Source organism: Battus philenor, unplaced genomic scaffold, assembly GCF_028537555.1.
Source record: "Battus philenor isolate CCGP_79_NKW_IND1 unplaced genomic scaffold, ilBatPhil1.0.hap1 SCAF_12, whole genome shotgun sequence".
Taxonomy (NCBI): domain Eukaryota; kingdom Metazoa; phylum Arthropoda; class Insecta; order Lepidoptera; family Papilionidae; genus Battus; species Battus philenor.
Genome location: NW_027181674.1, coordinates 792,308 through 808,677, shown reverse-complemented (window position 1 = coordinate 808,677; position 16,370 = coordinate 792,308). Strand labels below are relative to the sequence as shown.

The window sequence follows — 16,370 nt, the reverse complement described above, 5'->3', positions numbered from 1 at the left end:
CCTTAAAATAAAGTTTTATTAATAAAGAATAAATTTTAATTTGATTGTATTATTATTTACAATTATGTTTGTCGTATGCCAAATATGTTGTTTATTTGTGTAATTGTTGCTAACCAAACCAGATCGCTGTCCCCAATTCTTACATCGACAAATTACGCTAAACGCCTGAAAAAGCACGATATCCTGAAGCTGCATGAATGGATGTAGTTCTGTTTGAAATGGGAGTATCTTTTCTGGTAGCTACCATTATCCTGACACATTACACAAAACTTTCGTTTATTAGTCATCCTGCTGATTGTGAATAAGCATAGTGAAAAAAATATAACAGGTTTAAGGATTTTATTGCCTCTTTGTTATGACAATAAATATTAAATGATCTTACCAATGCTACTTTTGAAGTCCATCCCATGAATGTGGTGATGTTCTCTCTTGATAGGTTTCTTAATGGGAGGAGGGGATCTCAATGGGGTCTCATTGCATATCCATGGATGATGTGTGGGTGATGTTCTCAGGCGAGTAAATACCCAGTATTATGCGAATAGTGGTTGATGAAGACTTGTAGTCGACACATGATAGCAATATATGCTAAATAAATAAATATAAAAGTTGAATTACCCATTTCCCATCTTAAACAATTTAATATTTTTATTGCCTTTAATTACTGGATCCATTATTTTCAACACCTGCTAATTCACTGAGCAGTGACTCCACAGTCCACACGGTGTCGGCAACATCTGACTCTTCCTGGGGTATATATGACATCAACACATTCAGTACGGCCTCTACACCTTCAGTTGAACCACCGATACCACTGCCGACTTCGGCTAATGTGTTCACAGTTTCCACATCATTTTGATCAGGGCTAAAAGATGCAATAATCAATGTAGTTTATATTAAAGAAAATTTTACATAGAAATGAATCATCTAGGTGTCACCCATTGATAGCACTGATAACAAATTTATTGCAAAATAAATAATAATTTACGATTGAAAAAAATAATCTTGTTGAAAAAAAAAACTTCACTGAGTTTCTTATTGCTTCTTTTCACAAGGTGGCACATTAGGAACAAAAATAAATGTAATTTTAAACTGTATTAATGATCTTATGAAGATGTTTTGACTTTTGAAATAGTTTAATTTGGTTCTACATTGTCTTGAAATAGTTAAGTTTTTAATGTTTCTTTGTAGATTTTGTTTTTGATTACCTTTTTTCTTTATTTCATATGACCAAATGTTTAATTAAGTATCCAGAAATTTTTATATCCTGTTTCTACCCTAATGGCATGGATTGAGTGGTGTTAGACCTGGGTTAGTTTTTTAAAAGACGCCTGGTTCCATTAAATTTTTAAAAGACCATTGCAAATGTATGTATATGTTTTTGAACACATCTGGCAATATGTCAGAGAGCTGTGAAAAAGTATTCTATGGATAAAAGTAATAGACAAATTATTAAATAGAGGCATATTGAAAAGAACAAAGCTAATGGGCATTGTTACAAGAATCAATCGACAAAAATGAAGGCTGACTGGCTATATGCTCAGAAGCAAAAAAAGCCAGAAGATGGAGAGACAAACTAAGAATGGTGGTGAGCTCCATATAGGCCAAGGTAGCAACTGCTTCGAGGCAATGTAGAATGTAGAAGGAGGCCATTGCCCTAAGGCACATCGAAATCAGAGATTACATTAAATAACCTAAATTTGTTGGAAAAAATATAATTAACACTACTATGGTTCTAAATTAATTAATTAAATGAAAATGAAATATGTAAATTCTATTATATTATGAAATGAGGCTACTTATTTGCAGCTATTATTCTTTGTGAGGCAATGTTGAAGAAAGTGCCTGTCTTCATAAATCCATAAGCAGGCATAGCCTCTGTCATCTCTTTCTTCAACATTTTTGCTGTTAATTAAAACTCAAAAACACTGAAGTTATTATTAAAATAAACTGAACATTTTGCCGAATCCATCAATTTTTTAATTACAGTTTGCTAAACATGTGTCTTTTTATATAATTTAAACTAGCTGATCCCGCAAACGTTGTTTTGCAAAAAAAATTAAAGTTTTTAATTAACAAATGTAAGATAAGGGTTGATCGTAGAGGGGTGAAAATTTAGGTTTGTATGTATTTTTGTATGCTGTATCATAATAAAATTAAAACCAAAAAAATTGTCTAAAAAATTAAAAATAAAATTTAGGGGTGGACCACCCTTATCACTTAGGGGTATGGAAAATAGATAGTAGCCGATTCTCAGACATACTGAATACACATGTAAAATTTGGTAAAAATTGGTCAAGCCGTTTCGGAGGAGTTCAAGTTCGAACACTGTGACACGAGAATTTTATATATTAGATAGATATGTCGATTTAAAATCTTTTTAAAAAAGATTCTACAACTAATTATTACTCACAAAGGGGGCTTGGAGATTTCCTTGTCGAACATATCTTGTACATCATCTAAGTCAGGTATTGTTGGAATATCGTCAACAGATTCAGGTGATTTCTTCGGTATTATAAACTCTCTGAAATATAAATTCAGATTAAGCTATACTAAATGTTTAAATATGATGGTTAGTGGGATGGTGAATTTTGACAAGAGCTTGTTATTTTTAATAAATACTTTATCTATAATATATTGTCAGCCGATAGACGCAAACTACAAGGCATAGGCCTCCCCCATAGGTCTCCACGATCTTGCGCTACTCGCATTTGGCGACTTTGCCTATGTCGTCGATCCATATAGTGGGAAAGCCGCCCACGCCGCATCTATCGGCTTACTTATGATATATTTTTTAATCTTATTACTTCGCTTCTATATGCGTCCCTTCGGCCCAGACACCTACTTTTCTAGGTTCCGGAATACTTGAATTTAAAGCTTCAGCCATATTTTTAAACAAATTTATTATAAAAACCCAGCTCGAAGAACTTAGGTTGCTAAGCGGCGCGAAGTAAACAAACAGAATTTGACATATTGTTATTTTTTTTCTCATTAGAGACGTAGATAACAAAGGTCTATGATATTGTGAGAAAATATTTTGAAATATTTTTAATAGATTTCATTCCTTTATTAATTTATCAAGAAGCATACCATTATTTTATTCGAAAGAATAATGTTAGCATTATTGAAACAAATAATTGAAATTTTCACCATAGCTACTGCAAAATTGTATTACCGATATATGAAAATATTTTAAGAATATGAGTAACATTAGATTGATCACACGAGATGTGCTAGATTAATAAGCTGCATGAAATATTTAATATTCTCGCAAATATATATTTTCATTAAGTTCGAAGATTTTAACACTTGTTACTCGTAAGTCAAATTAATGTACAAGGTAATTTTGTCCCGGTCGGCAAACGCGTAACTGTATTATTTTGTTTGCTTAAATCGATCGGTCATTTGACATAGTATTTTTATTCAATACGTGTATTAATAAATACTGGGCGATTGGTTATAGATGTAAAAGCGTTTGAAGTTGTAAAATTAAAGAATGAAAACTTATAGGCATACCTTGTCCAAAAATCAATAATTTCAAAAATAATAACACTGTAAGAAAGAGAGTTTTTAAAATTCGGATTACTGCATACTCAAGTTACTGTTATCTGTTCCCGCATACAGGAACGGAATTAGGTATGAGCAACGTAGGCCCAGGCCTAGATGGCAAATATTTAAAGCTTGTTGAAAATTTCTTTAAAAATTATGCACAATTATTGTTTTTACTTTGATTTATATACTTATTAAAACTATAAAATTATACTATAAAACTTATTAAAACTATAAAAATATAAAATTTCAAATAGATTTTTTATACATTACATAATTTATACAAGAGTTAACTATTAGCGTAGGAATTAGTCGTCCAAATTAGTAAATCCAGATCTGCCTGCAGATTCTGTACTGTCAGAAGTTATTGCCCTGTTGCAATAGAAAAAAAAAATTATCATATTTCAGAGTGATTACATTATAGTGTGTTTACAAATAGTTGCAAAACCATTAAAGCTCTTTGCTAACAACTGAGCTATACACTTAACGCCCTTAAAGCTTTTACTCCTATATCCAGCCTGTACATTGTATGTACTAACATGGAAATTGCGATTTTAAGTTTAAAACATTTTTTTTCGACATGGTTTTCTAGTAATAATTACAGGGCTTCTGATCAATGTTTTTTTTTCTATCACATGTGAATAAGTAAACAAAGTTGAAAAAGCGGTTACGTATATACGTAATCTCTTTTTTAACCGCGCTCAAATTGGAAGGGCCTGGATATAATTTCTTTTTCATTAAATAGTTTTTTGTAGATTTTATAATAAAAGGTAAACATTTTTAAAGGACATATTTTTATTTCTATTATTTTTAATCTGTATTAAATTTGTGTATATTGAAACAAATTGGCGCCAAATTTGGTTATGCTGTCACCCCATTTCTTTCACACTAGATTCAGTATTAATATTTATAGGAATATACAATAAAATAAACATTGATCTTTAAAATAAATCTTTATTTTTACACTATAAAAATGATAACACAAAAACAAAGCACATTTTCAATGCACTAAAATCCACGTTTGACGCAACAACAGTGATGTATAGAAATATTAAACTTAGGCTTATTTTACATTTCATTTAATTAAATTCATTTTATTTCCGAAAGACATTTCCAAAATAATATGTACGCTTTTTAAGCGAGATTTGGTAACCACATTTTTAAAACTAAAAACCAGTTATTTTTAGCTGTCAATGTTGGGTATACAGCAGGCAGTCCATATTGGCCAATGTCTTCTAATTATTGAGTTTTAGTTTATAGCACCAGTTCTCAACGTGGTTCAAATGGATCTTCAGGGATCCATGGAAGACTTGATGGAGATGTATGTTGGCGTGACAAAAAAATGGGGGATCACAATTAATAAAAATGAGTCCAGGAAAATTAATCTGATCGATAGTGAAGGAATGAAATGTTGGTTTGATTTCACTTTTTAATGGCAGATGAAATTTTAAAAACTACTTAACAGTCCCTGGGCGAAAAAAAATTGTATATTTTTGAAAATTATTTTGATTTTGTATTTGGAACTCAGCCGCTACTCAAATTTTCATAGTTTAGATCTAGTCTTCACAAATTTTTATCTTGTCTGGAATATGGTGTAATTGTAGCTTCAGGAGATCCACTGGAACCAGTAACAATTTTTAAAGTGGTTTCTAAGAAAAAAAAGTCTGGCAACATCGAGCTTAAAGTTTACATGTAAAAAACCGTTTGGATGAGAGCTGATAAATCTTTAACCTTAATTCTATTAAAACAATTACAAATTACTGTTTATACAAGTCACTATTATAATCATTTGAAACATGTTGTATAGTGTTATAACACTACGTTTACAATAGTAAATTCGTATTATAAATATATAAAAATTAATCACAATTAAATCGTAATACTTCTACTGAAATAAAAGATAAAGTTGAATTTTATAAAAATGACATTAGAAAATCCTATATATAACAAATCTCAATAATTTAAAAGAAAATCTCAATGCAATCAAATTAATATCATATATCAATATAAAAATATCAATTACGACTTTAATATATTGCACACATATGTGTGGGATATGGCTGAATGATCAGTTACTTTTCTTTTTTTAATTTTAGGCGCGCTTTTATGACAGATGTCAAATGAGAAGTTAAAAAGATGACGTATTTTTTGTTGTAAAGACATTTTTATTATTAATAATCGAATGATTAATCGCCTATAGTTTTAAAATCGGCCTTCCCGCATAAATATAAATAACGTAAAAAGTAAGCACCAATATATAATCTATATATGAAGTGATGTAATAGCAATTATTTGAAATGTTTTGCGATAACAATAAAATATTTAGTCTTTTCTTGATGTCAATGTTAATATATGAAAATTAACCTATTCACGTATATTTTTTTTATTTTTGTATTTTCTACAGTAACAATCACCTAATTATAGAAAACAATAATACAATAGTCATTTCTATTCTTGTAGAAATGGTATTGTAATTCTATTGTTAACATTATTTTATGTACGAATGGCTTTCACTTAATTTTAAGTGATATGACCGTAATAGTGTTGCTATAATTTTTATCTCAAATTATACATACATCTGTGTTATTCAAATTTTAATTGTTATATGATAGTAGTTACCTGTATATCATTATCATGGTATAGCTATATATATCCTTGTTGTTGTTTATCATACTCTTCGAATATATGTATGAAGAGATATATCATAAATATATTTAAGTCAAATAATAATAAAAATACCAAATTTAAAGGCACTTGGGATGGTTTTATATATTTAAAATCAAGTAATTATGTTTTTTTATTTTATGACAGTAAACGGTGCTTCTGGCAGAAATTTTCTTTCTGTATTGCTTTTATGAGTGTAGTGTTAAATAACATGTTCGAATCACAGTAATTATTGAAGTTAATGTGAAAATTATTATTTAAAATTTAAAATAATATTACTTACTATGCAACATATGAATGATTAATATCATAGTACAGGATGTTTTCTAGAATACCTGTATAATGCTAATTTACTTACCTAGAATTTTAAATCAAATCAAATTTGACTTTAAACACTAACTTAATATAAGCTCGAAAGTTATATCTAACTAGGACTTAATGTAGCCACGAAGCTTTCGTGAAGCTGTCTTAGACTATGTACAGAGCTGATGTTGATGGCCAAAAAACTTCCATCCTGTCTTATTGACAAGGAGGATAAAACGTGTAAATATCGTCTACAAATAATTGTAAAAAACCGAGACATTTTATAAGCAAAAGAAAAGTTAATTTCAACTTGTGATTGCTATAATCGATTTTTCGAAACTCGATATATCGATTTTGTATATGAGTAATGTTCATCTTGTATAATCTGTGATAATTAAAAATCACTAGATCATTACCGCTCCCTTATATATTGTAAATTCAGACAAATAAAGTTTAAATTTAGAGAAATATCACTTATATGTCTTTATACCACTGCACTTTGTCACAAGTTGGTTCCCGAACCAGTCTGTGTGGTTTAACCACCACCATGCGATGGCCATTCGGTGTTGTTCAGCAAGTCTTTGGTGGAGAGCTCCCGCAGGCTGTCACTAAGGTCAGCACCGCACAGCGGGAAGGACAGGTCTGTGCTGATCCTCATCTCCTCGCCCTGACCTTGTTCGAGCAGCTTGGAGATCGATGGAGTGCTGTTGGATGTCACATCCAAATCCTGTTGGGAGACAGAATTTCTATATATTATAATAACAATCATTGCCATTGTTTCTGGACAATAACATCTGTTATATATAAGTCTCCAACATATATTTTTAGTATGACCCGTTGAAAGTGATCTTCATCTTGTAAAGATCATTGGAAGACACTATTCATAGTATATTTGTATGTGATGGCAGTAGCAGCTCTAGAGGTATAACAGAACTCTCTCTATAACCTGCCAAAGGTTTATTAAGTGCAAATACAAGATCATTTCTATAACGGACATCTAAAGTAGCATTTGAAGCTAAGCATATCTAAAGTAGCATTTGAAGCTAAGCTAAGCAATCAGCATGTCATTAGCCCCGAGTACAGTACCAAGACTCTTCCTATAACGCGATACATTCAGGCCACACATGCTTAATCATGAAATACTAAGTAATATCCCATGTTATTCGTTTATTATTATTTTACTTGAAAAATTCCAGTGGAGCCCAATTTGATAGAAACTATAATGAAATTTAGCTCTTCCTGTAATGGAATTCCAGATTGATATTTACGACGGCTTACAGGACCTGATCTAAGAAGACCTCACACCAGGCTAAAGGGTTTTGTGTTTGTGATAATTTTAATCATTATACAGAGAGATTTGTTTTAGGCGTCAAAAGTTATACATCAAAAATCAATGGTTTCAGAAACAATAAATAAAGCATAAGAAAAAGCATTTTAAAAATTGAGATCAATACGTAATATTTAATTAATGTTTACTATCTTTACCTTTGGCCTTTCGCATTGCAATAAAAAAATTATTAATGTAACATATTTTATAGCTTTTACACCTAAAACCAAACATCCTGTATACAAAAAAAATATAACACACTTACCTGGATAAGACTTTGTTGTCCGAGATTTTGGATGTATTGCCCTTGGCCGTGATTCAGACCAGGGGACACATGGCCCATGCCTGGTGACCCATGACCCATACCTGGCGACACGTGACCCATGCCAGGCGACACGTGACCCATGCCGGGCGACACGTGACCCATTGCCGGCGACATCTGACCCATTGCGGGGGAGACGTGACCCATGCCGGGGGATATGTGGCCCATTGCTGGCGACGGATGGCCCATGCCGAGCTGCTGGTGGGTCATACCAGGAGACAAGGGGGCGTGGCCAATCGGCGAATGGGACATGTGCGGCGACAGGGGCTGCATGCTGGGGGAGTTGGGCTGTAAGTGTTGGTTGGGTTGAAGGTAGTTCTGGTCCATCCAGCTCATGCCTTGCTGGTGGTACTGCTGCACCTGGCTCGGTCCTGCCATATTCATCGATTGTGGCATATCCATCGGCCATTGCTGTAGAATTAATAAATTTTATTTATTAGCTTGCCGAACCATTCATTAGGGTAAAAAATCACAATGGTCAACTCTTGGTATTGATCACGCCGTTAGGGACAAAAGGTTTTCGAGTAGTGACCACAAGCTGATAGACGCGGTATGGGTGGGGGTGGGTGACTAGATGGACCGATTAGTTCAGATCGGTCAAGATCGTCAAGTCGCTGGATGCAGGCAACGAAGATCGATCATCGTGACCATCAACGGGGGAAGCCAATGCCTTGCAGTGCGTATCTATACCCAGCCATAATGATGATGATTCATACATTATTTTTACACTTTATGTAATGGCGGACTGTATACTGCACTTCTGTTGCAGTCAACCCAATCATCAGCTACATGGATGTGTGTTAATTTTTTTTAATTTTCGTAACCGTTAATAAAACTTATCATTTATGCTTAAATCCATGCCGACACCAATGAGCCTCGCTGCTCGCGTCCAGAGACTTCCAGCGACGTATACTATGTCGTCGGTTCACCAACTTAGGGGGGGGGGGGGAGGTGGTGATAGCCACTCCGCGTCTACCGGCTAGACTATTTACAATTTCGACTTTAACGCAACGGCAGCGACCACATCCCTGATGGTGTCCGATTTCAAATTAGCGTTCGAATTTTAATTTTAAACGCGCAAGAATAACATGAAAAAAAATATTATGGGCGTAGTGGCCAGCAATAAGGACTGTAAATTGAACTATACTACCGCCTTTACGAAAATAATTTTTAGATAATCCATTGGTACCCTGCTTACCTATAGGTCAGTGTTTCCCAACCTTTTTTATGCCATGTCCCACCTAAAATTCTTGCGACCCTTATGTAGCATTTCAATATTAAAGCGATAGAGTTAACCTAGTGTCGAGTCCATTTTAGAATTGCCTCCCCCCCCCTTAAAACTCAAGTCGCCCCCCTATGGGGCGAGGGACCCACGTTGGGAAACACTGCTCAAACTTATACACTGACCTAAGGTTATTGAATGTAAATGATATTACAGGTGATTGTCATTAACATACCTGAACTGGATCACGTTCGTAAGGAGGGTATACGTGCTGGGGAGGGCTCCGCATGTAGCTGGGAGAATCTGGAACAAAAAAATCATGTTTTAAACAACAATTCCTGTGTTGGACACACCTGTGCATGATATAAAGTAACGTATCAAGTTGAGGGCGCTACTGCAGCTTACTTATGATAAAGCTTTTTATATTGTTCTAAATTTAAATCATTTTAAACATAGCATTGTAAGACCGTTTGTCTACAAGGTAGACAGAAGTGGTTAAGATTGTCGGAAGACGCTATATCAGGCCGGTTCCTACCTGTCCTATTAGAAATCAACGGTTGATAACCTATGTTCAGCAATAGAAGCCCATAAAACGTTTCTACTACCATCATACCTTTAAATGACAACCAAAAGTGATGGTATTTTTCTTTATTATATTAGTTTAAATAATTTTCAAGTAATAATACAGCTATTAATGATATTGTAAATAAGATCACAGAAAATGATCCATCTGAGTTTGTTCTCTTCACAGATTCGGGTGCGTTTGGAATGCACACGTTAAAAAGTGATTTAGTTCCTATCAAATTGGGCACATCTGTTTTTTTATGACGTACACTGGTAGGTATATGCCACCCCCAAAGATATCATTTAGGGGATATACCATAATCGCCACGCTTGGGATTAAGGTGTGCAGAGGACGCTGCTGTCCATTCCCTTGAAACTTATTAATGAGCAGTGGCAGTCCTAAATAATAATGCACAAAGTGTGAATTATATAAGATTGTATATACATAAAGTTTATAATTATTGTATATTGGCGCTGAAAGGTTTTCAAATGGCGACAACAAGCTGGTAGACGTGGTGTGGGTAGACCCTCCACTAGGTCAGTGATTCCCAAAGTGGTCTATATCGACCCCTAGGGGTCTATGACAACCTGCAAGTGGTCTACGTCAGAGGGAAAAAATTTGGGAGTCCACGATAGTGGATCTCAACACATACACTGATAGTACCTATTTACTTACATCATAATATCTTATAATATCAAAACATTTATATTACTTATAAAAGTACCTATGAAGTAAAAAATTTGTTTATTTAATGTTACGTATATTTTACATAACAGATACAAAATTTTATTTTGAGTAGTTTTAATTTAAATTCAATTAATAAATGTATAAATTAACATGAGTTTTTACTTTAAGTTTTTAACACTAAACTTTACTACAGTTAGAAATTTACAGGAAATCAATATCAGGTAAGTAGGGGGACTACCCAACACGGAATAACATGGCAAGGGGTCTACGACACAAAAGTTTGGGGAACTCTGCAGTCGGTGAACAGAAGACATAGAAGTCGCCGTCTGAGCGGTTATCGTGTCGAGCCTTCGAAGAGGCTTATACCTCGTAGAACGCATCCATCGGCTGGAATAAAAGTACCTGTGGAATCGAACCCGAGACCTAGGATCGCAAGTATCAGTACTCTACCGATGTGCTAGTGATAGAAAAATTGAAAGCAAGTAACACTCACCCCTTGGCTCCGATTTGATCTGACCGCCGACGTCCATGTTGAAAGTGACTGAAAAATTATTGAAAATTTTATATGCATCCAATATATAAACATATGAAATTAAGATATGTAAATTTGAGAAATGAGGAATGAATGGAAGGCGTCGCGAAAGGGGGAAATAGAATGAAAGGGAGATATAGACGAAATGTAGAAAGAAAGCAAATAAATGAAAGGATGAATGACAGAAGAGTAAGGCAATAAAATTTGATGTGAAAAAAACTATTAAATGTAAAAGGTCCCTAATCCACACAAATTAGGGATACGAGAGATCCACAACAGCGGGGGCCACAAAAAAAAATATAAACGTAATTATTGATAAAAATAAAAACTGCGTCAAAATTAAAAACAAATTAAAACGTCAAAAAAATAATCGTCGCTGTCAAATTTTTTTTTTAAATTGTCTTTGTTCAATTCTTCTCAACTTTACATAACAATAGATAGTCCACAGCTGGACATACGCCTCTCCCATGTATTGCCAATATAATCAGTTGAAAACAACCTGTACTCATCTTCCCACAACCTTAGAACTTTTGGATAGACAACCTTATTGAGACAATTAACCCTTAATAGCCTGATTTACGAAAGTGATTTTTTTTATATTACTGTGTTATCTTGAGGGTCTAGATGAAGGGAAAAATAGATTTTTTTTAATTTCGTAGGAAAGAATATTATACAACAGTAAAATTCGTACAGCCAACCTATATAAAAAACCAATAGTAATGTGAACATTCGGTTTAAAAGATTGGTATCAAAATTGAAACTAGGCTATTAAGGGTTAGAGACATTGTAAACGTCGAAAGATAAGTATTGAAATTAAAACCACCCATGATAGAGATTGATCAAGAGGCTTCAAAAACGTGGCCTTAAATAAAATAAGACCTTATTAAAGTCCAATTGGCAATATATAGGAGATGATGAAATAAAATATATTCATTTGTCAACGACGAAAGACAATCGAAATTTGTTTTTATGCGGTGTAAGTAAAAAAAATTCTCACGTTAAAAACAATTATTAACCTTAATAAAGAACTAAGAGTTGATAAAACATAACCATTATCTTTCAAACTCTGACAATACGCTAACTTATATATATATATCACTTTCGTTTCAAGGATATCAACCTCAAACCCACATGGTTGACTTTGTTTTAATTACCATTTAGTCTGCGATCAATCTGCAGATAAAATGTTCTATCTACAATTTTTATATACCGCACAAAAACAGGTTTCATACCACAGCATGCAGTTAATAATACAAATAAAATTAAATATAAAAATAAATAAACACACGAGGTGCGGTAACCATGCATTAGATAGAAACTAAAGCGCAAATATGTATATGTGTGATAAAACAAAAATAAAACAAAGAGAACAAGCCGAGACATTTAACTCGTTTGTGCACTAAAAACAAGACGAGCTATATATCTAGAACATCGGAGCACTAAGAACATGACGATCTAGATATTTAGATCGTAACATCACTAAAAACAAGACGAACTATATGTATAGCTGGTAGGAGCGCGAAAAACACGACAAGCTATGTATCTAGCTTGTCGTAGCACTAAGAACAAGACGAGCTATATATCTAGTTCGTCGGAGCAGTAAGAATAAAACTAGCTAGGTATCTAGCTCGACGGTGCACTAAGAACAAGAGGAACTAGATATCTAGATCCTAACAGTACTAAAAACAAGTCGAGCTATATATCTTGCTCGTCATAGCAGTAAGAATAAGACGAGCGAGATATCTAGCTCATCTGAGCATTGAAAACAAGACGAAATATATATCTAGATCGTAACAGCACTAATAACAAAACGAACTATATATCTAGCTCGTCGGTGCACTAAGAACAAGACGAACTAGATATCTAGATCGTAACAGCACTAAAAACAAGACGAACTAGATATGTAGATCGTAACAGCACTAAAAACAAGACGAGCTATATATCTATCTCGTCAAAGCGCTAAGAACAAAAAGAGCTACATATCTAGCTCATCGGAGCACTACGAACAACGACAGCTACACAACCATGCCACACGTCGTACCTTATTCTCGATCCTCCTTGTCAATATGGATCGAAATTAAAACATCGCTTCCGTTTTAGATTTATTACAAAATTTCACATCGTCCCTTTCAAGCGTACCGTACAAAAATGTAAAAGTCATCTAAACAGAGGCCGTTTGTAAATACATCTAAATCTCTCTTTCTCTGTACAAGTGCAGCGAATGATCGTACCATATACAGCGTGTTTTAAAATCTATACATATTTATCTGGCGAATTGTTTCGATCATTTTCAGATTTAGCGAATGGCTTTTGCATAAACGGAACATAGTTCAGCTGTTACTGTTTATAACTTGCACTATATGAACATATATTATTACATGTATACAAGGTGTCCCATAAATCAACGTCAAATTAAAAAAGACAAACTAAAAAATAAAATTGTGGTTGATTTTTACTTTAAAGTTATAGTAAATAAATCTTCTATACACTACAGAATCAATACAATGTCTTGAATTATAAAAGTAAATAATATTTATTGGAAAATAATGTACTAAGAGTAACTATTTTCTTCATTGTTAAGACTGTTTAAAAAAATATACAGATTTTTAATTATTTTTCTCGTTAACGGAACACCTTGTACATATACACGAAAAAATACAAATTTCCTTAATCTGTACATTTAAATTTCAAATAAATGTACACGCCTTCGCAAATAACTATAGAAAATATACTTTAACAGAAAGCGAAGAAAGTTGATTTTAATTTTTTTAACTATTTTTGATATTACACCCAAAACATGGCCAGCATAGAAATAAATATTACAATATTTGTATTTACTTTAGAAGTATAGCTTAAAACTAGAATTTATCAGCATAAACACCCTGAAAATTTTTGCACTCGGGCATTTTCCACTTAAAACGGACAATACAAATTCTGTTATTATTATATATAGCTGTATGTCACTGATATCATTATTTCAGCAGTAAGACAAATACTGGACCTAGGAATCCATCATAGATTTACAATAAGACTGGAAATGGTCTGGATTCAGAGTATATCCTTCGTTGCATTTGTTGGTCTGTGGTGTCCAGTCCTTCCACCTTCTTTCCACCTTAAGGCTCCAGATGTTATCTGTTCTACAAGCTTCATAGTCTGCCCAATGTTGGACTTTAATAGTTGCTTTCCTTCATCTCATAGAGAAATTTAAACCATAGCCCTCTCAATGGCTTATTTGAGTCTGTAATATTGTCAATAAATACCATAATGTTTCACAAATAAACTAAAACTGGCCACTAATATTGAAACATGGGATCTGTGGACACCCATTCCATTTTTAAAACTTTAATGGCTCTTCGTCTAAACTTCTAGTAAATTGTAGCTCGAAGAGTACCTACAAGGGCCTCAGATTAGGCCGGTGCTTCACAACACCAATGTGTAGTCCCATAACAAAGCTAAAATTAAATTTGATCAGTTATTTATAACAGTAATCAGCGTTAATAATTAACTAAATATATTAGTAGTTACACTACATCGTTGAAAATAATTTTTAGAACATGCTGTATATATTTTTTCTTCATCTTGTCTTACAAATTGACATATTTGAAGTCGTTACGTGGATATGCTTGATATATCAGTTTTATTCATAAATATATTTTGACAGCATAGATTTGGAACGGAATGATGTATGTAAACTTAATTTTCTTCGCTATATAAGAAAAATAATGGTGGGCAATATATACAAAACAATATATATTTCACCTACATATGTTATAGTGTATTCTCCAGATATAGTTAAAATCAGAAAATGTACAACTATAATTGAAAATAGCATAAGGATGTGTTTACAAGGAGACAAAATAATTGTACATGTGGCGAGGAAAAAAAATATTTCCGTGTTTAAGGATTTACACCTTTAGCATACAATTTTTAACGCCCATTATAATCATCTGTCTCATTCATTTGCTTCCAACTCACTTGAGTAAGCGATATTTTAATTCTATTCATAGAATGTAATGTATATTTTTTCTCATGTAAATTGAAATATGGTTTGACCATTTATATGTTAATATATAATATGTATCAAATAGTACATTAATAATTTAGAACATAGCAAAATATTTTATTTTTAAAAATGTAAACCATATTTTTGCGGAAGTCCATCCTAGCTATATATTAGTCCTTTTCTTATATATCAAGCATGTCCACATTTTACAATTGGATATACATATGACCATTCTTTAATTTTATATAGAGATATATTAATATATCTTATAGTCTGATATGACTTTGTTCTCTTTAAACCACACATACTCATATTAGCACTAAATGACACCATAAAGTGGTATTAAAGAAACTAAATAAATTAATTTTAAGTTGTTAAAAATCAACAGATTGAAAATTATAATTTAAATTTTTAAATTTCCTTAACACCACAGACAATATATATTTTTATAAAATAATAACAGATCGAATTCATCTATCAAATTTTGAATAATAATATAACGAAAACATCTTAATATGGTAACATTTCGATTTCGAATACACAAAACATTATCTAAGACAAAGACAATTAATTTCTATATCAAAACAAATATACTTAAATTATAATTGAAAAAGCCAACATAGTTATTTTAAATTTAGAATATTTTTGTTAGTAATACCATAAACCTCTGACAAAATTTCAACTACCCTACATACATAAATTAAAAACAATACATATACAAACATATATATGATTTTTAAAACCAATATTAATGTCCCAACATATCCCGATTCCATATAAATAAGCATATAATTCACATTAACAATTTATATAAAAGCACTTCCCAACTATATATGTATACATATATATTTGTTTAGATATATATAAACATAAAAAGAACATAAAACTTACTGTTCTGCGCGAATGGCGACAAAGGCTTCTTTCGCTTAGAGTTAACTATATCTATAAAACATTAAAAATATTAGAAAATATGCAACAAATTCATTTAAAACTCAAAATAAATTAATAACAAATTATATATAAATAAACTAGATAAACACGAAGTAAATACAAAAACAATTGATGTAAATTTGTAACAATCGGATCAATATTTACCTAAAGATTATGCGTTGGCTTAACATGGAAAGTGCTTCTGTATCGGAAAACAATTCAAATATGTTTTTGTACTGGACATGGGTATTGAATAATATATGGAAATA

General features: G+C 32.4%; 2 protein-coding genes across 2 annotated transcripts in view; both read right to left on the bottom strand.

Annotated features, from left to right (window-relative positions):
* Nucleotides 1–546: 546 nt before the first annotated feature.
* Nucleotides 547–2,923, bottom strand: LOC137933028 (uncharacterized). Its single transcript, XM_068776764.1, has 3 exons — nt 2,805–2,923; nt 2,411–2,521; nt 547–862 (listed from the first exon to the last, which is right to left on the bottom strand). The coding sequence occupies exons 1-3, from the start codon at nt 2,882–2,884 to the stop codon at nt 655–657; spliced, it is 399 nt and encodes a 132-aa protein (XP_068632865.1). The 5' UTR covers nt 2,885–2,923; the 3' UTR covers nt 547–654.
* A 3,956-nt stretch (nt 2,924–6,879) lies between these two features.
* The window catches only part of LOC137933069 (embryonic polarity protein dorsal-like), a 58,330-nt gene continuing 48,839 nt past the window's right edge, over nt 6,880–16,370 (bottom strand). The window contains exons 9-13 of the mRNA XM_068776822.1: nt 16,063–16,113; nt 11,130–11,177; nt 9,620–9,687; nt 8,106–8,573; nt 6,880–7,240 (exon numbers count right to left, since the gene is read on the bottom strand). Coding sequence (XP_068632923.1) covers nt 7,049–7,240; nt 8,106–8,573; nt 9,620–9,687; nt 11,130–11,177; nt 16,063–16,113 — 827 coding nt within the window. The 3' untranslated portion in view covers nt 6,880–7,048. The remainder of the gene's footprint in view (nt 7,241–8,105; nt 8,574–9,619; nt 9,688–11,129; nt 11,178–16,062; nt 16,114–16,370) is intronic.

What these genes read in the sequence shown, in the direction of transcription:
- LOC137933028 (XM_068776764.1), bottom strand. Translation starts at nt 2,884, where the DNA reads ATGGCTGAAGCTTTAAATTCAAGTATTCCGGAACCTAGAAAAGTAGGT. An exon ending in GGGACGCATATAGAAGCGAA is followed by an intron (nt 2,522 to 2,804) that starts GTAATAAGATTA and finishes TTTATATTTCAG; the next exon opens with AGAGTTTATAATACCGAAGA. An exon ending in GAAATCTCCAAGCCCCCTTT is followed by an intron (nt 863 to 2,410) that starts GTGAGTAATAAT and finishes TGCATCTTTTAG; the next exon opens with CCCTGATCAAAATGATGTGG.